The sequence below is a fragment of the Penicillium waksmanii genome (assembly GCF_028829765.1).
Source record: "Penicillium waksmanii strain IBT 27052 chromosome Unknown utg000001l:1.0-4852451.0:1.0-4856178.0, whole genome shotgun sequence".
NCBI classification, from domain to species: Eukaryota; Fungi; Ascomycota; class Eurotiomycetes; order Eurotiales; family Aspergillaceae; genus Penicillium; species Penicillium waksmanii.
In genome coordinates, this window is record NW_026643248.1 from 1,973,660 (window position 1) to 1,999,702 (window position 26,043).

Sequence of the window (26,043 nt, forward strand, 5' to 3'; positions counted from 1 at the left end):
TATGCATGTACGCCCAACCGCTATAAATAAACAGGGCGGGACTTATAGTATAGATCTGAGCCTAAAATTGTGGCTTATCGGGAGCTCACGTAAGATGGTTTAGAAACCGAGAGTCCGATATGAAAAATCTTTTTCATGTCATGACTTCTTAACACGAACGACAGGAATTCCCGCTATCCGATGAATCTCCGAGCTGTTGATACATTTATTTTCGGGAGCTCAATGAGGGGGGAATGTGGGGGGGAAATAGTGAGGGGAAAAATTGATAAGATGACTAGAACGTAGGTACCTAGGATGCTCAATCTCAACAATGCCGAGTTCCGAAACTTAACGTATGGATATTGGGAAACATCATGATGTCAGCAAAGGCCGAAAAAGGCACTGGGGACAGTTCTAGGCAAAAAGTTAGTCTGCATCTTGAGTCTGTCAGACGTATATTTCATGTTCGTCATTTGGGCCAGATGTTTGGTTCTCGGGCCGGCCAGACTGGCTCATAACAATTCCTGGGAGAGCTGGGCGCAATGCCGATCTACCACCGAGAATACTCCGCGAGCCTTGTGGTACAAAGGCAGGGATTTGACTTTGTCGATATCTATAGTGACATATTTCTGGATGCCAAACCCCACAATGACATGGGGATTTCCATTACCTTAGGTCGGAGAGTAGATGTTACATTCAAAAGCTGTTTCAATAGAGATCTTAACGAATTTATCCGGCTGACCACTAAAAATAGCGGTGAACTGATACATTCCTCACGCCAAGGGATCTTAGAATTGCTTTCGAAGGCGTCGTCGCTAAAGCAGATAAGAACTTGTCCGCATAAGGATGAACTGGGACTTGAAGATAAATCAAGGCAAATAAAACCAAAACAACCATGAAGGAACATGCCGGAAGATTGAAAGTAGTACCCTTACCATTCCTTGCGCTTAGAGTAGTTTTGAGAGCGATGGCGATTTCATAGCAGGCCCAGCAACAATAGTTAATTTGAAAATTATAGGGCTGACTCGGCTAGCGCTAAAAGCGTTCATGGGTTCATTCTAATTCCAAGCTTAGTGTTGGTAAATACAATGAAGAGGGAATTCCCTGATTGGCCCAATATCAGCAGTGAGGGGAAATGGTTCTTTACTTCTCCTCATGAGGGGTAAGAATAAGCAGCCTGCACTGTGGCGTCCACCGGAAGCATCCAAAACAAACGCACCGCAAAGATACTACCAATATTCACAGCACCCGGGCGGTCTTGACTCGGCGACAGGATGTCATCTCGGATACCGGCAGCAACACAGACTCGGCCTTTTCAACGGCGCAGAGATTTATCTCAAGTCTGCGAAATGGATATAAAACAAGCCAGCTGTCTCATCAATCTCTGTTTTTCACCTATCTCCATAAATCAATCCGCCTTTAAGCAATGGCATTTGTTTCAAACGGCTCTGAGTACGACTTCATCGTCGTGGGCGGCGGCACGGCGGGGAATGCTGTTGCTGGCCGTCTGGCCGAAAATCCAAACGTTCGAATTTTGGTTGTTGAAGCCGGTATTCCCAACCCGGACCAGATTGACGAAATCACTACTCCTGCTAAGGCTTTCAACTTGCGCGGAAGTAAATACGACTGGGCCTACAAAACCACGATGATCAAACGCGATGACTACGAGCGCGTGGAAAAGCCCAACACCCGTGGAAAAGCACTTGGTGGCAGCTCTTGCGCCAATTACTTTACCTGGATTCCTGGATCAAAGCCCACGTTTGACGACTGGGAAGCTTTTGGTGGCCCCGACTGGACATGGAACAGCTGCGTGGACTATCTGCGCAAGTGTGCAACGTATCACGACGATGAAAAACTCTATCCTACCGAGTTGACCAAGGTTGGATCTGGAGGCCCTGTGCATATTTCTCATGCGGAATTGGTCCCAGAGATGAAGCCCTTTCGCGATGCCCTCACTCAAGCGTGGGTCTCTAAGGGTCAGCCTCTTACCGAAGATATCTACTCGGGCGAAATGAAAGGCCTCACACACTGTATGGATACCATCTATCAGGGCCAGCGCCAGGGTAGCTTTCTATATTTGAAAAACAAGCCCAACGTGATGATTCTTTACGGAGTTCAGTCAAAGCGCTTGATTATCAATTCTGCTACAAAGATCTGCTCTGGTGTCACTGTGACCAGCCAAGAATTTGGCACCGAAATTAGTGTCTATGCGAGCCGAGAGGTTATCCTGTCTCAGGGTGTCTTCGAGACCCCAAAGCTTCTGATGCTTAGTGGCATTGGTCCCATTAAAGAACTGGCCAGGCACGAAATCAAACCCGTTTTGGATTCTCCTCATGTTGGTCAGCATCTACTCGATCACCCGATTGTCCCCTTCGTACTACAGATCAAGGATGGCTTCGGCCTTGATGATCACATACTTCGCCCCGGTCCTCTTCACGACGCAACAATTGCCAGCTACAGCCGTGATAAGACAGGACCTCTCAGCTCTGGCCTTTTGGAGCTTGTTGGATTCCCACGCATTGATGAGCGACTTGAGAAATCTCCAGCTTACCGGGAGGCAAAGGCTGCGAATGGCGGTTTGGATCCATTCGGACCAGCAGGCCAGCCTCATTTCGAGCTTGATTTTGTTGGCATGTTCAGCACTGCTTTCCAGTGGCATTATCCAGTTCCCGAGAAGGGAAACTATATGACAGTCATCGTGGATCTACTCCGACCTCTTTCTGAGGGTGAGGTAACCCTGAACAGCAACAACTCGCAGGTGCAGCCCAACATCAACCTCAACTTCTTTGGCAATGATTTGGATATTCTGGCCATGCGCGAAGGTGTTCGCTGGACCTATGATGTACTTACCAGTGGCGCCGGCTTCAAGGATCTTGTCATTGGGGAGTATCCTTGGAAAATGCCCCTTCAGTCTGACGAAGAGATGAAGCGAGCTGTTCTGGATCGCAGCCAGACTGGATTCCGTGAGTGATGAAGCCTTTTTTTTGGTTTCTATATGTGCTTATATACTTCTAGACCCATGCGGTACCGCTCGTCTCTCGAAGAACATTAACCAAGGTGTGGTTGACTCGAAGCTCCGCGTTCATGGAATAAGCAACTTGCGGATTGCGGATGCCTCTGTGATCCCTGTTATTCCTGATTGTCGAATCCAAAATTCGGTCTATATGATTGGAGAGAAGGTTTGTCATCGCCCTTACAGTATTTTGAAGCAAAACTAACGGATCGTGTAGGCGGCGGATATGATCAAGTTTGCCCATAAGGATCTCTACGAGACGCAGAACATTCCTTACTTCTCCTCTAGCAAGCTTTGAGCTCTGGCAATCACTATTTTGGAGCTATATGTCTGCGAAATGTTTATTGCTATTTAGTTCATGAATATTGAATATAAGAAGACAGATCCCCGAACAAGCCTGGAGCGCTCAAGTAGTGATATCATTTGAATCCATGTCCCTTTCCCCCAATAAATGAGAGCTCTCCACAGCATCGGGCTGCTAGAAAGCACACAAGGAGATATGGTTACCGTGCTGCAGTATTCAAGATCTTTGATCATTTGGTCGGATCCTGAGGTAGTTGGAGATTGTGATCATTATGGATTGGAGTGGCCACGTATCATTTGAGTCTTCGTATCATACAAGGCACTCTTAGAAAATCATTTCATCTGAACAATCGATGGCATCAAACCACACTTAATCCAGGATAATAATAATAATGATCCTATTTAGGAAGGCGCCTAAAGCAAAGATGGACTACGACTGAGCCAAGGACGCGCCGCAGCAAGTACATAGACAGTTGGGACTACTGATAGTAAATTTCACGCCCTGATTTACCGACTCGGCTCCGAGAAACCCGGTACTAGTATGATATATTTCTCGTCGAACTGATGGTAATTTGTTCGATTTAGAGGTAAGGGCTGCATATGCCACAGAATACCTACTCCGTCATGCACAGACTCGGAGTAATTACAGCCGCAACGCATGCTCATTGATGGGAAGATTGATAGCATTGGACGCCTGATATCTCAGCCTTATTCTAAATGAAAATAGCTACGGTCGCAGTTGCATTATACCAGGTAGCAACAGAGTCATGAAGATGACGTATATACCGCCTCGTCGTCGAGCAGTCTGATTTGAAATCATGATCTCAAACCGAGATCAGACGGGTGCTAATCGTAAATGTTCCTAAAGACGCCTGGAAACTTTAGAATGTGAGAGTAACTCGAAGAGCTAATTGAGGTGAAGGCAGCCGCAATTACAAAACAGGTCTCTATTGACATTACTGCCTGATTATTGACGTAGGTGGACGGTATTACTTTTATGTTTAAGACAAGGTAGGCTGCCCTTAGAGATACGATTGGATATGGCATACGCCAAAATGCAAATTTGGAATATCAAAGAAAGTAAATTAAGTAAGGCAACCAGTGACCCAGCCCTTCTATTCGGGACCTGTAGGGATTTGACTGCCCGCGCCTGACCTCGGCGACGCCGATAACAGCGACGCATCTTATACTTTTGTCCAACTTCTATTCAATTCCACGACAGCTTGTGCATGTCTGTACCTGTTCTTTGAAGTTTCGAGCAAATTTTAATTGCATGATAATGGGGCACCACCGCTGTCACTGTCATCGAGGCCGACAGCCATGCCACTTATGTGATTCTTTGTCCGTCCTTTTGCTCCGCGAAAATACAAGTGCAGCATTCTCGCCACAAGGATCATACTGTTTGGTGCATGAATTGTCCAGCAGGATGCAAGCCACCCAACTAGATTGAATCGCTTATTGCAAAGCATGGCCGAATGTGATTCCTTTGCTGCATTTTCTGATTGGCCCTATTGGAAATCCATGCGATCGGGATCTCAGACTGTGTAACCTGCGCAAATCACATGGACATTTTCAAATAATTGAGGCTTGTGCCTATTTTTTTTTTGTTCCGTGCCCAGGTGAAGAGGTTCATTTTGGATCAAATTCATTTTAAACTCGAGTATACTATAGAGTGTGTAATTACCATACGCGATATGGAACATGGTAAATATCCGTTCCTGGATAGGAAAAATGGACCCGGTTTCACATGGCGACTGCCGATCGAGTAATTTACTCGCTGCAATATTTAAATCCATTTTTCGGATTTCAAAGTGGGTTTGGTATCATACCGCTACGCAGGCGGGGAACAAAGAAAAAAGAAGACAAAACGGCCCCAGAAGAAGTATATTATAGTCGGGCACGCCCGCGAGACAAAAACAAGTTTGGGGCCAATTTCATTGCAGAGTAGGACACTAACCAGCTATGGTAATGATAGTTACTGACAAAAAATTATTCATTTCGGTGGAGAAATCCGTTGTAGGCCTATGTGGGAGGATGTTTTCTTTGCAGTTCTGGAACTGGCCCCAGCATTAGTGTCGAGCACTACTGTATTGACACAGACATCTAGCGGTCCATGCCGAATGCTCTCCATGAATCATGATTCATCATCGAATACCCTAGGGCCGGTGGGGCAACTTAATTTGACTCAGTTGCAAAGTGCTTAATCTGATTTGAAGGATTCCTCAACGTTTCGGTCTCCTTCCGATTCCCGTGGCCGTTTGCTTCCCGTGTGATGCCATCTGACTGGTCCCCAGGAAATAGGATGGCCCCGCGCTCTACCTCCCCCCTTTTTTTGCCTCCCTTTTTTTAACTCGAAGCTATACCTATCGCGGTGGGATCATCTCACACAGCCTTGTCATGTAGATTCGTCACAAACCCGGAACTTCGGATTCGTTTTGTGCCGACCCCTGGCCCTGCTCGAACAGTTTCGATGGTATTGGCCTGAGCTGAAGCTGGCCTAATCTGTTTTCTTTCGTTTGACGTGACGCAGGTGCTGCTCCACTTGTGATCGCCAATGTTTCGAACTCTGTTCCTTCATACGGAGTACGGAGTTAAATGATATCTCCTCAGTCTGCCCTGCGCTAATTTCCATTCAAGTTGGTACTGGTATTGGGCTGGGGGAGAGAAATGTGTAAAGTGGATCCGCATCTAGGAGTGGATAAAAGCTCTCAACGCCAAGCGAAGATACAAATCATGAACGACCAATCTTCGCGCTTGTGAGAAGCCCTCATGTACGGAGTATGGAGTAGGCATCCCAACTGTCCGGTTGTGAGCCGCACAATAACCCACAGTATACGGAGGACTGAATGGTCTTCCTGCGATATGAAAATACATACTCCGTAGGTAGAACAATCTCGGTAAGAATGACCACAATGTTCATCGCTGGTACACGCGATAAGGTTAGCGCGGGTGAATCGTCGCTCTCCACCAGAGGCTGTACGGAGCACAACGCCTGCAGAACTGGGCACCGACAGAATGGCACCTCGCGAATGAATATCATTCTGCCCTGTTGAAAGCCTCAGCAAGCGAGTGCCGAAACCAACTTGCGTCTAGTACAGTTGGGGTATGGGAATCGACGGGCAGAGCCAATCCTGCACGCTAACCATAACTAGAAAAAGGAGGCATCCCCAAACGTGCATGATGGCAAAACTGGGTTTCGGGTGAGGATCCAGTCAAGGAGCAGTCTTTCTGCCCTTTAGCCACGAACCACTGCCCCAATCTAGCCGTCGACCCAGGGACCCCAGAGACATGGCCAGAGCCAGAAGGCTGTGCCGTGTACGAGCCCCGTAGTCACAAAGTGTCATAACACCCACCTCAGCCCTGACGAGCCAAACCTCCTTGGGTCAGTGGACTTCTCGCGGCCGAATTCATCGGCGGAGCGGACGGAACTAGACCGAGTCTATACAGCGGGACCGTCAGTGGTCCTATCAACCGCATTCCCATTCCCATTCCTATCCCTGGGTAGCCGAAAAAAAATACCCCCAATTTACCACAGAAATGGCATCGCATCATTATCCCCGGTCCGGGCTGCGATCCCAGCTCCGCGCTCTGGATGGACGCACCGACCACCAACTCCACCGAGGTTTACTTTCGCTTTCATCGCCCAAAATACGCGGCGACTGCCTAGCGGCCGCCCTATGGCGGGCACCAGCGAACGAGATCCAAAGACAGGCGGCTCTTCGCCCAGGGTGACTTGGACCCGCCGGAACATCGCCAATCCGACGACATTTCGTGCCGAGTTGGTAACCAAAGGGTGTTAGCCATGGTGGATGGATGGATAGATGTGAGTGCAGGTGCAGACGCCCGGCAGCATCACACTAAGAGAGGGGGTTTCCCCCCCAATCCAGACCCAGGAGGCGCAGCAAAGTTGTCGCCTATAGTGAAGTACGATTTGATGCCTTTCAGGCAGGTGCTAAACGTTAGATGACAGGACTAACGCCTGTAGTGACCCGGCAGTGTGGCCAGCAGTCAAGGGGGAGGGGTTCTGGCGAAGATTGCATCATTAGATCGTACTTTTCGGGTTTTGTGTCCTTGTGGCCGAAAATTTCCTACGAGCAGGGAATAAGGAGGCAAGCGTAATTAATGGCCCCCAGCGACCACCCGGAGATCACCATATTGCATTTTACTCGTAGTGCTATGAAGTACGGAGTAGAAAGGAAAGAGATAAAAAGTGGATGATGCAGTGTCGGGAGATTCTGCAATAATCAGCGAATCCCAGTGGTTTGGGAGGAGTCCCCCCCGACCATATGGCTTTTTGACCTTGTATTTTTGCCCACGAGCGCAACCAAACAGTAGAATCTCCGATATCTAAACTTTTTAGCTGTACAGGTCACATTCTAGACCTTTATCTGCATACCTACTCGTATGTGTATGTATACTTGGATCTACCTAGATACAGGTCAAGACGAAGTAAACTATGTATACTCCGTACGGTGGACTAAGTGTGATTTGCATTTACGCAGCGTGCTCCGCACTTGTAGACAGCGGGGCCAGAAGCAAAGGTACGAAAGGGGCTGCAGAGTCAAGTTGGGGGGAATGTGTCGATCAGTATTCAGCATCCACCGGTTCAAGAGGAATTTAGCACATTAGCAAGAACAGGACAATGATTATCGTATGCACTCAAAAGAGCCAGATCAGCGTTGTTTCATCAATGTTACGGCGTTTTCATGCGGGCACCCAATGGTGCTATCTGCTTGGTCGATCGACGACGGAGCACGGAGTACCTAGAGGCATTAGGTACATAGATGCGCCTAGGGCCACCCAAGGCTCTGGGGGCCGTGGCTTTGCGTGATGCCGGGACGCCTTAAAATACCGCAGCTTTCTACTGTGTTTGGATGTACCAAGTGGATCTGAATTTGGGGGCCAAGCGGAGTTCAAGTCCTTAGCTTGACAGCCAATCGTGATTGGAGATCGAAACGTTATTGACTGGAGCCAGCCGTTCGAAATCAGACTGGGTCTCTCGAAAGAACCCGGTGACAGGGTCATTTGTTCAGAAAAAAGAGGAGGTTCTGCATTTGTCATATCTAGTTGACTGACCAATATTGCCCATAATTTCCGTACCAAAATCAAAATCATGCCGGTCTTTCCTGACGGCTGATTGTTCCCTTTCCCGCCCCCAACACCAGGCTTGTACCAATACACGATCATAAAGACATCAATATAGAATGACTAGTAAGCTGCAATAAAACGCCAAGATGATGCTCGCTCGTCACACATGTCCCTAAATAGGGCTCAGCATAATACAAAAGGAAGAAAGAAAAGGCCCCGTAGTTCAAAAAGTGGGGTCCGAATAATTGGAGACCGTAGAAAACGTGGCGGTCAAATCCCGTCCCACTCCAGCCTTTGAAGGCCAGATGACTAGACCTTGCAAGAAAAAGCGGGTAATGTCGTTGCTCCTGATATTTGGGAGCGATCGGAATCGGGAGTTGACGCGTCGTCTGGCCCCCACAGGCCGGCCACTGGTGATGGATGCCTGACAGTTCTATGGCCGCAGATCGTACTCAAAGAGACCTGGCATAGACCGTGGCGAACAGGGTGGGGATTCTGGTGTGGGAGGAAATGCGAAGATAGAGGCCTCTGGAGAAGTCGAAGCCGTGCGCTGGTCATCGGTGTAGGCGTAGGAAAGCGAAGGCATCTACAAGCAAACCAGAAAAAGACAAGGTTAGCCCACTGCCGTTGTGATGCCAATGAAAAAGAAATTCAGCGAGGAAAATGTACCGGAAGACCGGGCTCTGCCTGTGGAGGTTGTGCGCAGAGATCAATGCCTGCCATCGAGGCGTAGCTCATGCTGAATGGACTGATCATCTCCTCCTCGTAGACCTGTTTTCGGCCCACGCCCATCGCAGTTCCCGGAATCATGGGAACCACAGAGTTGACTGGCTCGCCATAGTCGGCCGCAAATGACATTTCGTTGTATGTGGCGGGAACATTATGGTAGAGGGGAAGCTGGGAATAAGGTTGTCGGTAGGTGTCGTACGTTGGGATCGGGGGATATGAGAAGACTGGAGGCGGAGAAGCGGAGAGTTGTCGAGTACATTGCTGAGCAAACATAGTGCGCTCATCAGGAGTGCTGTAATACTCGTAGGGCGCTGGTCGTTCCTGAACTGGGGCGCGCGAGGGGTGCTGCGCTTTCATATCTCCTGATTTGCTGCCGCGCTGCTTGGGGCGGGATTTGTTGGTGGCCTTGGGAATTACAGGCTCTGCGTGTGATTGTTCCGGAGATGCCGAAGAAGCAGCACGTCTCTCTAGATCCTCGAGACGGCGCTTGAGCTTCTTGCCTGCGAGTGTGATCGTTAATATAGTTCTTCCGGGTAGAGGGCGAGTGCACAAAGTGAATGAGGGCACTTACGATAGTTGCGTTGCGCGATGCGGTTTTGGATGCGACGGCGCTCTGCAAGATCCGAGATCTTTGTCCAGTCCTCATTAGGGTTTGCGTTGGGACTGAAAGCGCTGCTGTTGCTGTGGTTGGAAGAACGGGAGCCCGAACGGGCGTCGTAGGTAGAGCGATGCATGGCTGGATGTGTGAAAGAGAAGTGCTACCAAAAAGGTAGATATGATGATTAACAAGACCCTGGGCGTCACAAATGAGGGGAGGGGCGGCGTTTAGATTGATTATATACTCGGACTCGGAGATGGGGCTCTCTAAGCCCGTATGTCTGGGTAGATCAGCTCCTCGGGCCTTGCAGATTGCTAAGCCCCGTAAATAACCCAGGCCCGTGCCCGGTGCCATGTGTATTTGGATAAATTATTAAAACAAATTCAAATAACAAAAGCGGAAGATTTCCATGAGAAATCCCAAATCAGATAAAATCAAATATTTATGGCATGGCGCGGGCATGGATCATTCCGGTTCAGCCTCGACTGGGTCTTGGGCCACCCAATCTGGGGGCCCGTTTTTTCCTAGACAGGATGCACGGAGCGACTTCGTTACGGCCGGAACGAATATTTATTACACGCCCCTCCCGGTCAGTTCGTACATTGGTTGACAGTAGCCCACGCATATCACCAACCCCAGAGGCCATTTACACTTGTCCATGCACCTTGGCCACCCCCCCCTCCTCATTATCGGCAGCCATCGGTTTGGAACACCAAGATTGCAAATGAGGGGGTGGACGCAGAATAAAAAAAATAACTCTAGGTCGTACGCCATTCGTATTTCCAGACGTTGTACGAGACCCAAAAGCCCCGGCAAGAATCGTATCTGGGCTGGGGGAGGCAACGTTCGCATCATCCTGACTGGCCTGAGACGCGATAGGACAGGGGGGGGCATGAAACGGGGGAATGCGTACACAGTAGTGTGAATAAATCAGTTGAAAGACTTGTACTGCCACGTTTTTGCCCTTGGAAACGGACTAGAGGGATAAAGATCTGACCCGTGCGGTGATCCCCATACCCGGAGTCCGACTGGTGGGGTATAAGAGCTATTTACGGAGTAGAGATGTTCATAATTGGTAACCTGTACGCCATTCCAATTTTCTTTTGTAGAAAGTGTTAAGAGTTGTGTTGTTGAGGTGCAGTGGCCAGAAGACGAAGAATCGCCCCCACCCCAAGACCAACTCCCACAAAGGGTAAAGAGAGGGGCAAGGCATCGCCTAATGATTCCCAATTTCCTTAGCCCCCAGGCAGGTCGCTATAACTGGTTCATCATTGGGCCGTTCGTATGTAAGTGCACCCACGGAACCAACCCTAATCCTCGCGCGGATTAGCCTTGTTCAGTCTTGCGGTACAGTGCTTTGTATGTGAAATGGCCTAGATGTAACATTGGAGGGAGGAAAGAAATGAATATTTTCTTTTTCTATGATTCTACGACAGGTCGTGGGGTATTGTTTGTACATTGTGGGATTGGCGTCATCTGCAGATAGGATGCGGCGTACTCTCAAGGTGCTTACCCGGGCGGGTTGTTTTTGGAGCATGATTGATTGCCCTGAACAAGGCGCTAGATAAAGAACAATCTTACCTAGTTCATACATACCTTGAGGTAGTAACTAGCCGCTATAGTTTTAGTATGTAATTCCCCGCTCTATGTTAGTATTTATCGTAATGCATACTTAGCTAGGAAGGTCGGCTTGCTTACATACAATACTAGTACTAATTTAATCATTTTTGTTATTTGTGGATTCTCCTTTTTTCCCGTTCTCCTTTTCGCTTTGTATTTCACCCGAGCCCGAAATCCGGGGGAGAGGCAACCAATCCACTGGCATTGTCTTGTTCTGGATTGGGGCAGTGTGTTTTCTTTTGGACGTGTGGAAATAAATACACAATTTAAAAACAAAATAAAAACACTCTAATCAGGTATTTGTGTTTTCAGCCAGCGAGTGAGTACTATGTACAGCCTTGTTCAGCCAGAACACCAGCACACTGGGACACCTGGTCATTTTGTCAAACTAGTGCACTTACTGCAGAGGGCAAAGACCTCAGGGTAGGGCTGAATTGATCAGCCAACCCTTCCCCTACCGTTTCGGGGATCTCTGTGCGCAGCAGGCGTATCGACTTCACCGCTCATGACGCCCACGTCCCCGGCTGGAATTGCAAGCCTTCTACCCTCATCCTGGGCCCATCACCCCTGCTGCAGCCCTTCGCACCAATCACTCTCGCTGCTCGACCCCGGATGCTTGGGTGGGATTGCATAGCGGGCCTTCTAACAACCTCCTAGAAAAAGGTTCCTGGCGGTGGACAATCGCTGCAGGCATCCCTGGCCCAATATCCCCCCCCCATCTTCTCGGAGGAGATGACACGCAGCAGTCCGTCCCTCTCTTCTGGATGGTTGGCTCGCTTTTCTAATTTTGGTTCGTGTCACTGAAAGTCAAAACCGAATACCCGCACATACTTTGAATACTGGGGGAGAGTAAGGGCCCAAAAGAACACCCAGTCCGCGCACCCGCACGGCTAACTCCGAGGTGTCCCATCTCCTTCACCCTGTTACACTGGATGCAGAATGAACCGGGTCGCCAACCGGATCTGGGAAAAGCTCCTGGGGTGTCCATTCGAAGGCAAGCCATGTATCCTGTCACACTACCCCTCCATACCGGCCTGCCACGGGTCAAGGCCCGATGCTCGTCGCTCCAATCGCGGCGATGTCGGACAAGGCGCCCAGCGTTGGTGGCATCGCGTACGCTCCCCGATCCACTCGCCCTAGGTAAGAGCTTTGGACGCGCGCTTTGTCTAGCTAACGACCTTATGCAAGATGGACATGGTTTAATTGAGTCAATCTTGAACAAAATCTTCGGTCTCCTGTCAACTTCGGCCTAAACTTGAACCGTGATTTCCGACATTCTTCACTGAACTAGGGCCGCCCATTTCGCATAGCGATCATATGGCACGTCCAAAACGCCCAGAATTATCCAATGTATCTCACATATCCCGCCTGGCGTCACAATCCTATCGTAGAAGGTCGGAACCAAAACCCACAGGGTCGTGTTCTAACTTTACCAAGCACGCTAGCCATACCGGCGTTACCAGCTGAAAGCTCGTCCCGCACCAGCACTTTGTTGTCTATCTAAGCATCCCGCTCTCCTGGTTTCTGACAAGGGGCCCAGGGCATCGAGGAGCGACATTAGAGATGGGATGATGAAATCATCATGCTCCATCGCTTATGCAATCGATCTGCCGTGCTCCTGCCCCTCATTCTAAATCATCCTGCAAGAACTTACGGAAATAACCATAGCCAAGAAGTACAAACAGAACCAACACTGCGCATTTTCTTTATCGGTCACCTCCACGTGGCCTACACGTGTTGCAACTCGCCTATCCGGCCTACTTTTGGGTCCCGGGCATAGCCTCAGCAGGGTCTCTAGTACGTACTACCTTATCTTATGCTCCGATGGCTGGCTCGAGGATGGTTTGGGCAACAGACTTCAGTTTCATAATTGGGGTAATGTCTGCTTGCTGAAAATGTTCCAAAGATGGTGGGCAACGCAAAAGCCCTGTAGTTTTGGATGGTGTTTCGCATGAACATTGTATTGTCACTTGCGTTCAACATGGGTTTATTAGTTGGTGGCTTATGTCTGTAAGCACTGTGTTTGTGTAAGTTGCTGGGCATCTGACTAAGGATACCCACACAAAAGGTGCTTAAGTGGTGTACGCTAACTGTTCATGGTGCATATTGTAGTTTACTGCAATAAATAACTAAGTATCCTTGAACATTCCAGACCAGCAGTTGCCATCGTTGATGCAACTCGCCAATCTTGACAAACTGGTTCGATCGTAGCTAAAAATACTCAGATGGCTCCGTGGTTAATGCAGTTAGGCGGGGTCTGGAAAACAAAAAGTCAAATATAGTAGTGTTGGCTATTTTTGCGGGATGGTAGTGGATCAGCTAGATCGAATACGACCAGCGGTGTCGGTGCTGGGCTTCCCGCGAGAATGACCCAGAGCCTCAGACCCTGACCGTCTCCCTGTGCCCCACTGCTGTAATGTCCTTTCCATTTCAGGTGGTACAATGGCCGAATTGAGTAGCTTACCATACCATAATAGTAGGATGCTGACGCTGCATGCAAGCTTGTTGCGGTGAAAGAAGCCTCCTGGCTTGGTGCTGGGAAACGCTCCGAATGATTAAGCGATAGCTAGAAACTTTGTCGACGTGGTGGTGGACTTCAAGGCTTGAATTGTACAGCCCGTGGGCCTAGGTTTAACCGTTTGACAAGAAACGAGACTAGCTGCGTTTCCAAATCTCTCTGGCGCAAAATTCAGGATTACACTTTTTGCCTCTCTGCAGTTGCATGATCCCAAATAGGCAAATGGTAAAGATATTGTGGCGAACATATATTTGCGAGACTCAAATGATCTCAAACTGATAATTAAGCGCAACATGTAGACCATGCCTATCGAAATTTATTCTTTATGTGTAAGAGACTGGTTTCCGGACGATGGTTTCTTTGTTTCAAGGCGTTGCACAGCCAACATCTGAAACCGCGACAAGGACAGAAAAGTTTGGATTTGAGTCACGATGTGTTGAAAGGAAAATCAGAGACTTTTTGATATTTCTTTAATCTCTTCATTGTCGATGGGAATGACCCATGGCCGAAAGGCTACCCCTCTTTTAGATCTGAGCTCGCCTGCAATGCAATACTCAAGGTGCTAAAGGGAGATTGTGAAGAATGAGACCTGAGAAAGTTCCCAAGTGACGAAATTGTTATAAGCCATCCGGTTTCAAACAAGAGATTACCCCTTCGATGGAAAAGATCGAAAGAAGATTGTGAAGTACCATTGAAAGAGCAGAGTAAATGTGAAAGCATCGAAAATATATCAAGGCTAATCAAATCACATCTAATTCTCGATATTTTTAGATCGTTTACTTCATGAACGGACTCAGTGAGTGTCTCTTTGGGAGCAAATATAGTATCGAAACTTCGATTAATGAACTCCAGGACACGATGGTCTTCATTGTCAATGATACTTATTGTTTGAAAACAAAGGTCTTAGCATAAAAAAGTTATCATTTCTTCTATGTGAAAATTCTAAACGCCTGATATAAATCTTCAAACTCGCTGGATCTCTCGAGAAAATTTGCACCAAAATTCGAAATTGCACGCAATAGATCCAATATGAGTCCTCCACGGTTTCATCTCGATATTCTCCACCAGCACGATTCGGATGTTATCCACTCCACCGAAACCAATGACAACAATACTACCGACTATTTTCCTCCAGAAGTTCAAGTGGTTAATCTAGACAGCGCCATAGAAGCCACCATAGCAATGGAGTCCCAAACATTTGAGATGAATCGTGCTCAGACTATAAATTATATCAGACAATGGGGCAAATTACGCAGAGTTAATTACAACTGGGAAGGCGTTGTAATCATACTGCATCAAATATCAAGTGACTATTTAAGATACAAAGAAATGGCGAAAGACGGCACTGGTCGATGCTTTCATTTGAAATGCGATGCAATCAGAAAAGCTCTTACCAAGGTAGCTTCTGAAGTTAGGAGAGACAGAAAGATAAGACAAAGAAGCGAATGGAAGATGGACATGCTTTATAGATGTATTGGGAAGTTGACCCTTCATGGATATGATCATTCGGACGATGAAACTACATCGAGGTCCATTAGGAACTGTGTAGCCGTCGAGGATGCTCTGCGATCTCATTCTGAAACGCGTGATTGGAGATTTATAGATGAGCTAGACGAGAGGCTTCGATTCTGGCGCCGTATCTATTTTGCGGTGCCCCATTGCTGCTGCCTGCAGTGCACGGAGGAGACTCGAGGGGCATTATCTCAAGGGCCCATATAAGTTATCGGCATCTGCTGAGCTTTGGACCCCGGGGTTTCTATATTCCTTTTCGTTTTTAGAGACTAGACTTTGTACTATAAACTATTAGATGAATGCAACTGGAAAACTTGCATTGCACACGAGTATGTGAGAGAGAAATCCTATTCTGAAGAACCAGGGATCTGCGCGCGTGCTATGTACAGTGTTGCTTCGTGGAATGAATTGAGGTTGTCTCCTCATCTCAAAAGCATTTCACAAAACAAAGGTTCTCCTCCGGAAACAAAGGTTCTCCTCCGGAAACAAAGGTTCTCCTCCGGACCTTGCGTTTGCATTAGTAAGTACTAGTATAATATTCTGAAGATTGCCCGGGTGAGTGACTGTCTGGTGTATTGCGCAACAGAGTCGGGCTTTCCCCTGGCATTCCAAGGTTAGGTACAATCTGAAAAGTTGTAAAATCGAGTTGAATGTTCCACATTGCTCAGACCGAGTAGTTTCTTTGATAGGCATCTTCTGCAGCCTTATCCCAATCCAGCATATACCAAAGCAGACCACTTTCTATCACAATAACCAAGGACTGTCCGATTAATAATCCACCCCATTGCCCCAAGAGACCCCAGTGTAGACGAAACGCCATAACCAGGGCCAAAGGGATTGCTAGTACATAGTATACTGGAATTTGTACCGATGTTCCTAGAGCAGGTCGTCCAATTGCTCTCAGAATGCCAGTCAAGCAAGCGACGATTGGATCCAGTGTGGATAGAACAGCGATCATCGGAAGTGTGGTAAAGGTCAGGTGGCGGACATCAACGTCAGAAGTGAATAAAGGAGGCAAGACTCCTCTGAGACCCATTATGACAACGAAGTTGAACAATCCAGCACAAGCTGCGGCGCAGAATGCTACTCTCGTAGCTGTTTGTACCGATTCAAGGATACCTGCACCGATAAGCTGGGCGACACGAGTTCCACTTGCGACAGAAACGGAAAAGCCGACATAAAAGGCGAAACAGGTTACAGTAGTCAGCCCTGACTGGGCTGCTAAGCTTCGTGTTCCTAGGTAAGATGCCGACAAAGTCATGACTTCCCAGGTGGCAAACTCTGCTTCGACCATGAGCCAGCTTGGAATGGCAAGACGAAACATTGGGCCCCATCCTTTCCATATGTTCTTCGAAATTGGCACCCAGCATTCGGAGCCTCGAAACAGGTAGACGTATAAGGCAAGTAGGATTGGAAGGAGATCCATCGCGATTGAGACTGAGATGGGAGCGCCCACGAACCCCCAGTTTAATTTCTGTATGGCGGTGGAATTTTCAAATTAGCGATGCTTTACTACTTATCGGTCATGGCGATCGGTCGGACATACCCAGACAAACAACCAGCTCAAGAAGACATTCACAGAAGCACAGATCACAAGGACCAGCAGAATAGGAGTAAACAACCCTTGAGCTTGAAAGAATCGCTTTCCAGCTTCAAATAATGCATATCCGGGTGCCCCTGCGAGAACGATCTTCAAATATAGTCCCGCCAGTACTGCCACATCATATTCAGAATCAGGTAGTATTCGGAGAAAGATGGCTGTGAAGTTGAACCATAGAACGCCAATGGGAATGGTGAGCAGAAGCAAGATCATCGACATTCGCTGAAGGTGAAGCCCGACCAGTAGTTTCTTTCCAGAACCGTATGCCTGGGGACATAAAGTGTCCAGCGCTGTTGAGAACCCCTGGTAAATGCAGTACCCAGTGATGGTGGCAGTCATATTCGCGAGGCTCACGGCGCCCACTTCTGCATTGCCAATATGCCCAACAAACAATATGCTTGACGCGGTTAAAGCATATTGCAAGGAGAGCGCCAGTATTAAAGGCACAGCATCTTTAAATATAATGGTCGCCTCGTCCTTCCACCCTTTTGATGGTTTCACCTCATATATTGATGGATCTGGGTTCTTGTGGGAGCCTAAAAGCGTCGATGTTTCCGTTGGCTCCCTGCAAATGGGCTCCCTGCAAAGGGAGCTAGGTGGACTTGTTGATGTTGGAGTCATATCCAGTTCACAGGACTTGCGATACCGCGAAAAAGGTGCGAGCTTTCTCGAACAGCAAGAAAAATGTCCCGACCGTGAGCATTTATGAAAAACTCAGAATACGAGACACGTTCGCCACTTCAGGTGAATCCCGCAGGTGGCGTTCCTGCCAAATCAACAAAAAAAAGCAAAGCTGCATGGTTATGACATCTCAAGTTCGCGTTGTATGCGCTGAAGATCATGACCGTGCATGAACTATTCATTTTGAGTAGCTGTGCTGCAGTTTCACCCGAAAAAAGTAAGGAGTACCCACAAAACTCCGGTGGGCCTATAGCAACTGCGAGGGAAAAAGTAAAATTAATTATTGGATTAAATTTGAATGGTTACACAGCATATGCGATGTGGGCTTGTACCACAGCCGTGCGGTACAGCATGTTCAATTTGCATATTATTTCTCACATCACGCAATGTCTTACTCTCCTTCGAAGACACAGTTAAATCGAATCAAAGAGAGCCAGCTAGGTATTCCTCGGCAAGATAAAGAATTAACACAAAGGAAGATGGATGGAGGGGCTGGTCGGCATGTGCATCTAAAAGCAGGTGGCTGCATGAAACACGCAAGTCTGCAGAGAACAGACATGGCTGGCTGAAATCCCTTGCCGTGAATACCTCTAGTGGATGGGTGGAACCGAGTTGAGCTGAAATGTGTACTTTTGTTGCTTAACCTGTTTCTCCGACTAAATTCGAGTAGTTACTGCTCCGGTTCTTTGAGTGCCCAGCGAGAAAATAACTCGCCACTTTCCTATCCCTTTCTGTAGCTACATCTTGATCACGGGGCATCCTTAGGGGAACTGTGTTAAGTAACTTCTGATTTTTGATATTTTAAATTGCGTATATACTAGAGTATCTACATAGCTTAATCCTCCGAATGAGGGCGCGTTCTAGATTCCAAACATCGAATAACGCAATGCGATGCTAAAGTGACCAATAGCAGACAATCGCAGAAGAAACGACGTACGCCGAAAAAGCAAAAAGCAAAACAAAAACAAAAACGAAAATTTCCATTTCAATCCGAGTCACAGTTCCAGAGTTAATTTTCTTTTCACCAGATAACTAGCACTGCACAATCACTCCTGCTGAGCGATAGGCTGAGCAGTCACCGCGGTGAGACTTTCAGGACGCAAGTGAATTGGAGAAATCAAGGACTCCATGAGGCCAGGCCTCAGTGCCAATTCTTTCTGGGCAATTCGATGCATCTGTTGAAGAATTCTCCTCACATTTTCCTGCTGCACCAGTGGATTAATCACGCATAGCCGAAGAACAGTGCAGCCACGAAGCTTTGTAGTGAAGATGGCAGCGATGTTTTCTGCGATTAGTCGCTTCGAAATTGCAACATTCATGGCATCGAGCTCCTTCTCGTCGATAACAAGACCGAAGGGGCTGTATCGGAATACGACAACACTGAGAGTTGCAGGAGAAACAATCTCCCAGTCTCCAAGCCGACGGAGCTCGTGCTCCGCGGTAGATGCAAGGATAACTCCTTGGTCAATCATCTGCCCGATACGATCATGTCCCAAGACCTTCAAAGTGAACCAAAGCGACATAGCTCTCGACGGGCGGCTGAGCTCTGGGCTAACATTATAGAAGCTCGTAGATCCATCCGGTGCTCTTGTCGTTCGAATATAGTCGGCCTCCATGCTAAAGCTCTTTTCAAGTTTCCAGCCATCCCGAGCCAAGAGGATACCCGACCCGATGGTTTGGAAGAGCCATTTATGAGCATCCCAGGAAACACTATCGGCTCGCCCGAGTCCATCGGCGAGATAACGGTTAGTTTTAGAGAGAGAGATTGAAGCACCGTAGGCACCATCGATGTGGAGCCACATTGAATGTTTCTCGGCCAAATCGGCGAGGCCATGGAGTGGATCAATGCTGCCGGTATTTGTAGTTCCACAGCTGCCAACAATAAGGAAGGGTAGCAGTCCGCTTGCTTTGTCTGTGAGGATTGCCTGGCTCAGGGATTCGAGGTCGAAACGGAAATTTTGGTCGGTCGGAAGGGTGCGAATTTGATAATCGCAAAATCCAGCCATATGCAGGCCCTTGGCAAGAGACATGTGTGTTTGATCGGAGATGTATACCACTCCATCGGATCGACGGTTTTGAGGAAGCGTATTGTCACGGGCCATGACGACTGCAGTCATGTTGGCCATTGAACCCCCAGACACGAAACACCCCGCTGCGGATTGAGGTAGTCCAGCCTGGTCCGCGAGCCAACGCAGGAGAGTATTCTCTACCACACTTGGGCCTGAGCTATTATTCCACATCGCAGCGTTGACATTAAAAACGGAGGTGAGCAAATCACCAATCCACGCAAGGGGTGATGGATATGCCGGCATGTACGCGAAACAAGCAGGATGGTCGTGGCGAAGGCGATTATCGAAGATTGAGAAGGCCTCTTGGAGGGTTTTCGAGACTTCGCAGGATTCTTGACGAGGGGTGGCCATTTCTTGGACATTGGCGATCCCTGGACCATCCAGTGTGCGCATTATAGGTTCTTCTGGATTCATTGGGTCCATGCTGAATAGATGGGAGAGGAATGAGCGAGCCTCATTGAGTATCGGGGCGAGGCCTCCATCGGTGATAGTCTCTGGTCCGTTGGTAGGCATGATGTGCTGCTACTCCGTACAAAGGCAGAAAAAAAAAATTGGGACAATCGAGAAGGGGAATCTCCATCGAGCTCAATTTAAAGAGACCTTATTGATAATGGAATGGCTGGTTGTGATGCATTTGGCCAACTATTCGCATGTCTGAGATACTGTTCATGCACACAGAATAAGCAAAATCGCAAGGGGGCGTCTAGTTCAGCGGGCCACAAACCTCAGCCGGCCACAGGATAGGATGTGAGGTGGCGGCATATTTCACATCAAGCGACCAATCATAAAGAGAGGTGGAAGGGTGTACGTGCAAAAAATTGATTTTTTATGCCCGTCTTTTGGTTTCTTCTGCCGACTTAGTACCTGGGTTTGCCCACTCTACAGCGAACGCCCAGGAACGTGGAGTTGCCTCTGCCTTGGTGAGCTATTACCCGCCAATTGCATGCAGGAATCAACTGAAGATCAAATTTACAGACATACATATACAGTACTAGTGACACTTTCAGCTCTGGAATATTAGGTTTGGTCGTGTCTCAGTAGCACCAGGGAGCGCTCAGGACCCCTGAGGGTATCATTATACTATATTCCACCGTCTATTCAAGCGACTTGAATTTCGAAAAGAATCCATAGATGATGTTGCCTTTCCGGACCCCTAGAGAAATATGGCGTAAGATTTAGTAGGTTGATGCTGTTTGCAGGACAGGGAACAGGTACCCTGTACCCGCCAGGCAGCATGGAAGTTGTGTAACGTGGGACAGCAGATTGCCCCGATCGCTTGCAGAAATCCGTCGAGGATCAGCTAAGAGCTATTTAATGACTAACCCAGGGCAGTAAACTGCGTAGATCTCTCATTGGTCAATTCGGAGCTGACCTGCCTCTCAGCTTGGCTGAGGTTTGTTGATCATGGCTGCAGTTTGTCGCACCACTTTAACGTGTACATATGCATGGCTTGCGCACAGGTCAATAGCCCCTGGCGAGAATAGCCGAAAGTCGATATCGACATTATACTGTACATATCTCAATGCAACCAAAAGCCTGCCGACTCTTTTGAAAACCCCCTCCTTCCCCAAACCCCATTGTCTTGAAAGACATATGTAGATGTTTCAATACGGACTCGGAGTAGCAGAGAAGTCTCGAGTCTTTAGTAAGCGCTTTGGATTCTGCACGATGTGGAACGTACTTCCAAGGTTTTAGTCGTAATTATTTTTCATCTCCATGGATTCCTCGACGGGAGTAAAAAAGCAATACGTGAACTATGAGTTCCAGAATTAGACAGGTTGAAAGACGACTGTATAAGGTTTATTTCGAAAACTTAGCTTTCAGTCCATTTTCGAGTCTTTGGAGCTGTTCATGACATTCTTCTTCTACAAGCGATTCAGATCTAAGACTTTCTTGCGCAATATGTCTCTCTAATTTTCTATCGTGCGTGAATTCGTATGACAATCGACCGCACATCCTACTAGGGTGTCAGTCTCGCCACCCAGCACATCCCTTGATATGTACTATTGTACATCGGGTGGGGCGACTCGCTTCCACTCGAACCAGGAAAAGCTCATTCATAATAAGTGCATTCCAAACTGAACAGAGTGTATTGAATTTAGCAAATCAACCCTTTATCATCTTTTAGACCAACTGATTCAAAATATTGTAGTACTAATCTTTGTTGAGGCTCGATGCCTCAGGCATCGAAGATCACCCTATAACGTAATTCCAAAGCGAGCTGGCCACCCACCCGAGCTGGCCACCCCAAAACATATAGTAAATACGATAAATTACAACTTCATATCTTAACAACCAGGTGTAACTTAAGTCGGGAAATAAACTTATTAAGTCTGAGTAGTATTTAAAAATCCTTGTTAGAGTATGAAAGTACTAGGACAATTAACGGACGAGGTATGTATATTTTTCGCTTAACTGTCTAAATTACATGGTATTTTATGGTAATATAATAAAATATTAAACTGAGTAGCTCAATACCTAAATATATTATGTCTGATGTAGAGAAAAGCCAGTATCCTAAAAACTAGACAACATTAAAAATTGGTGGCTGAAATATAGAGGGGCAGAGAATGGTATTTACTATGTGTTTTGGGGTGGCCAGCTCGGGTGGGTGGCCAGCTCGCTTTGGAATTACGTTAACTAACGTAATACCCATACGGATGGCGCACACAAGCGGGTGGCGCACCGCAAAACACATAGTAAATGCGATAAATTACCACTTCACATTTCAACCACTGTAGCTTGATTTTACTTGAATATTATAATATAGGCCTTTCCTAGCATATGAAATAACATATCTTAGTTTTAAGCAACTTAGATGGTTATTTCATATGCTTTACAATAAAATACTGCGTAATTTTAACATTGGGCACAGAAATATATATATCTCTTCTAATACTTCCAAGATTCTAGTAGTTTTTCTATACTTTACCAGTAGGCTAAAAATACTATCTACATACTGTACTACCAATATCTTATTATAAATGGGTATAGTTGTTGAGATATGAAGTTGTATTTAATTGCATTTACTATTTGTTTTGGGGTGGCCGGCTCGCTTGTGTGGCCGACTCGTATATGAATTACGTTACTACAGCCTCCCTCCTTTTTTGATCATCTCTCACCTATCACATACTTCAATCATCATCACTCCCATCATCCGCGGTAGAATTCACCCTCCGTCGTCAGTTTTTCTTAAAGGAATATATCTGGCCCATCGACAGTACTTTCAAATTTGATCAATACCAGTGGACCTAAGTATAATTCTAAACCGTGCGGCAAAATGCGATGTTGATGGAAATGTTCACAGGTACTGAAAGCTCGAAAAATGTATGAACTCTAGTCTAGTCTATTGTCTCTAATAGTAACAAGATTGAATTGAAAGGACGAACACACCGAGTATTCGCCTACTCTAGTTTTGCTTTTTGCTGGCCGATGCCGGGACTTTCCAGTGTAAGGCACCCTCCGCATCAGGATCACTGACAACCTTGCAAGTAGTAAAGGTGGTGGCAAGGTCCTTCAGGAATGATCCCTCTTCAATGCGATAGCTGTCGCCAAGGAAGGGGACAATGGCATTGGTCGCCTCTTCCGCGTGGTAGAAAGGAATCTTCGGGAACAGGTGGTGAACGACGTGGTAGTCAATGATCTCGTGGAAGAAGTGACGTCCAATGAAGCCGAATCGTCGGTCGACGGTACCAAGGGCTCCCTTGACGAAGGTCCATGAGTTCTCGTCGTAGTGAGGAACATCAGGGTGGGTGTGGTGCAGGTAGGTGATGGCAACCAGCCAGTGGTGGACCCAGAAATAGGGAACAGCATACAGGAGCGCGATCTTCCAGGCGCCCATGAAGGTAGAGAGGTAATACAAAGTGCCTCCGACAATCAACAGGCCCAAATCAGTGATCGCAATCAGCTTGGTCTGTTGGCTGGTGAACAGGGAACCCAGAGGGTCCAAATGGCTGTTTCGGAGAGTGCGAGGACCCGAAGAAGTTCCCTTGTCGGGGAGACTCTTGTTGCCGGCGCTGACGTTAAACAGCAGATAGAGTTGCCATCCGAAGATCTGGTGTCCCAGAAGGGTGACGGCATGGTAGAGAGGTGTCTCCTCAACAAGCTCGACGAACTTGCTCAGAAGGGTGGGCTCTTGGCTCTTGACCTCAGATTCAGTTGGAGGAACAAAGACGGTGTCCTTGTCAATATGGCCATGGTAACGGTGATGTCTAGCGTGGGTGATCTTCCAAGAGTAGAAAGGCACCATAAGAAGGGAGTGGACCGCCCATCCAACAAAGTTGTTCAGACCAGAAGACTCGGAGAAGGAGCCATGACCACATTCGTGACCAATGATCCACATTCCGGTACCAACACAGCCTTGAACAAAGCCATAGAGAATCCAGGCACCAGCCCGGAGAAGTGGCGTAGGCAGATAATCAATCTGGAGAGCTAGGTAAACCAGCACAGATGCATAGACGATATCACGAAAGAGATATGCCAATGACTTCACTGCGGAGCGCTCAAAGCAGTGAGCTGGGATTTTCTCCCTGATTGCTCCATAAGTGAGATCTTTAGCCTTTGCAAAGTCAGTATTGGTGATAAGTTATTCTGGGGAATAAATGTAAGTACCTCGGCCTCGCCCTTCAATTGGCAGACTATAGGCTGCACGGTCTGAGTTGTAGAAGCCATTTTTGCGTCTGATGATACTGACTCAAGAAAGCAACAACGAAAGCATTTGAAAGATCAAAGAGTCGCCCCTTATTAAGAGAATTTTTATCTATGGATACTCCGTACATGATTTGCAATGCTCAATTGATTGGCCCCTGGGGTATCCGAGAAACGGAGCCCTATGCGGAGCCGTTCTAGCCCCCTTCTAGATGGCGTGGCGGCCCCTATCCATGGATGGAGCCAGAATTCAACCAATCTCATCGCATGGAGCCTTAAACCGTACCCGTATCCCTGAGACTCGCTTAGTGGCCCAACAGAAGGGAATAGAAAAACGTTGATTATCGCGGATTTCCGATGGAGAAATTCTCGGTGTTCTCCACCTTGCGCTTAATTTCATTTCCTAGACAGCATCTCATAGGCCCGGGAGGTTTTACTAGGTTTGAGTCTAATCACTAGTCCTAATGGATTTCCCCCTGACAGCCCTTTTTTGCCTCAATTTAGAAACATTTGGAGTTTCCCGATTCGTACTACTCGTAGAGATCGGCCGAAATTCGAAATTTTGCTTTCCACCCTGAGCCACACCTTCAACGGCCATGCATAAGTGTTATGAGATATAGCCAATGGGGAGTAGACCGTCGTGAGTGAAAGAACTATATGCAAAATGAAAGAATATAACAGACAAGAAAAGGGAGAAAATCGCGAAGGATCACGGGGCAAAGTTGTTGAGACATTTGTGTTCAAGGAGGTTATGGCGATATGGGGGAAACTAGCCCGAAGCAGACGAAGCGCCAAGGCTAAGGATTCAACAAAGAAAATTTCAAATAATGCTCGAGCACAGGAGAATGGCAAATTCGGTGTCGGATTCCTCGAGAACAAAAGTTCCGATATCATGTGCAAAATATTTTCAGGCTCACCTTTGAAAGTAAATCACGAGGCTAGTTTGAATTTCTTTTTTTGCCATTTCGTATAATTCAATTCGAAGCACGAGGGAGAACTCCATGATCACAGGTGTTCTCAGCCTCGGCTCGACACCTTAAAATTTCCGATGGATTCGTTTTCGTGTCCATTTTTTCTTACGAGTCTCCCCGGGGTGTGGCGCAGTGTCAATTAGCTCCACAACGCTGGGGTTGATCTTTTCCTCCACGAAGCCAAAGGGTAGCAATCGCCAAGAGAACGGCCCTATATCAATTGTTTGCCCAGCGACGGGGTACTTTCTGATATTTGAAACCCATGAAATTCATGACTAACAAAGTATATTTGTTGGCTGATTCGTTGGACTTGCGTGCAATTTTGCATGTGCTTATCGTCTGCCTAGAAGTTTTTTTTATTGGCATTCTCCTTATCGTAGCTTTCTAATCAAATGATTATTCATCAAAATGTGGCACCAGGCCAGATCTCTGGGGGTATGTTTGAAAAATGAGAACTCAAAACACTGGCTTTGAAACAAGGCTCAAAATTGTACATATGCGAATCACCTGGGCTGACTAGTTGACTATACGATGAGGCAGATCTTCGACAGCATATTTTTGGATTTGTCCTATTGACTCAATTACTAGTATATCTTCGAGTGTCCGGGAAGCTAAAAAAAGGAGGCGATGCAGTCGAAAGGAAAATGCTGGTATCCATGGATGGTGATAATCTTGTATTGCATATTCGATTACTATTTCCTGAACAGCATACGCA

At 47.3% G+C, this 26,043-nt stretch overlaps 5 protein-coding genes across 5 annotated transcripts; 1 reads left to right on the plus strand and 4 right to left on the minus strand.

The window, feature by feature from the left end:
* Positions 1–8,816: 8,816 nt before the first annotated feature.
* Positions 8,817–9,846, minus strand: N7481_000701 (bZIP transcription factor; the record flags this gene model as incomplete). Its single annotated transcript, XM_057259920.1, has 3 exons — positions 8,817–8,969; positions 9,053–9,612; positions 9,684–9,846. 3 exons carry the CDS (start codon positions 9,844–9,846, stop codon positions 8,817–8,819), a joined length of 876 nt encoding a protein of 291 aa, XP_057127752.1.
* A 6,178-nt stretch (positions 9,847–16,024) lies between these two features.
* On the minus strand, positions 16,025–17,299 carry N7481_000702 (MATE family efflux transporter; the record flags this gene model as incomplete). The annotated part of the gene is made up of 2 exons (XM_057259921.1): positions 16,025–16,834; positions 16,907–17,299. The coding sequence occupies 2 exons, from the start codon at positions 17,297–17,299 to the stop codon at positions 16,025–16,027; spliced, it is 1,203 nt and encodes a 400-aa protein (XP_057127753.1).
* A 55-nt stretch (positions 17,300–17,354) lies between these two features.
* Positions 17,355–17,669, plus strand: N7481_000703 (uncharacterized protein; the record flags this gene model as incomplete). Its single annotated transcript, XM_057259922.1, has 1 exon — positions 17,355–17,669. One exon carries the CDS (start codon positions 17,355–17,357, stop codon positions 17,667–17,669), a length of 315 nt encoding a protein of 104 aa, XP_057127754.1.
* Positions 17,670–18,687: 1,018 nt separating this feature from the next.
* N7481_000704 (pyridoxal phosphate-dependent decarboxylase family protein) lies at positions 18,688–20,223 on the minus strand (the record flags this gene model as incomplete). The annotated part of the gene is made up of 1 exon (XM_057259923.1): positions 18,688–20,223. The coding sequence occupies one exon, from the start codon at positions 20,221–20,223 to the stop codon at positions 18,688–18,690; it is 1,536 nt and encodes a 511-aa protein (XP_057127755.1).
* A 2,896-nt stretch (positions 20,224–23,119) lies between these two features.
* N7481_000705 (oleate delta-12 desaturase) lies at positions 23,120–24,381 on the minus strand (the record flags this gene model as incomplete). The annotated part of the gene is made up of 2 exons (XM_057259924.1): positions 23,120–24,268; positions 24,322–24,381. The coding sequence occupies 2 exons, from the start codon at positions 24,379–24,381 to the stop codon at positions 23,120–23,122; spliced, it is 1,209 nt and encodes a 402-aa protein (XP_057127756.1).
* Positions 24,382–26,043: the final 1,662 nt, after the last annotated feature.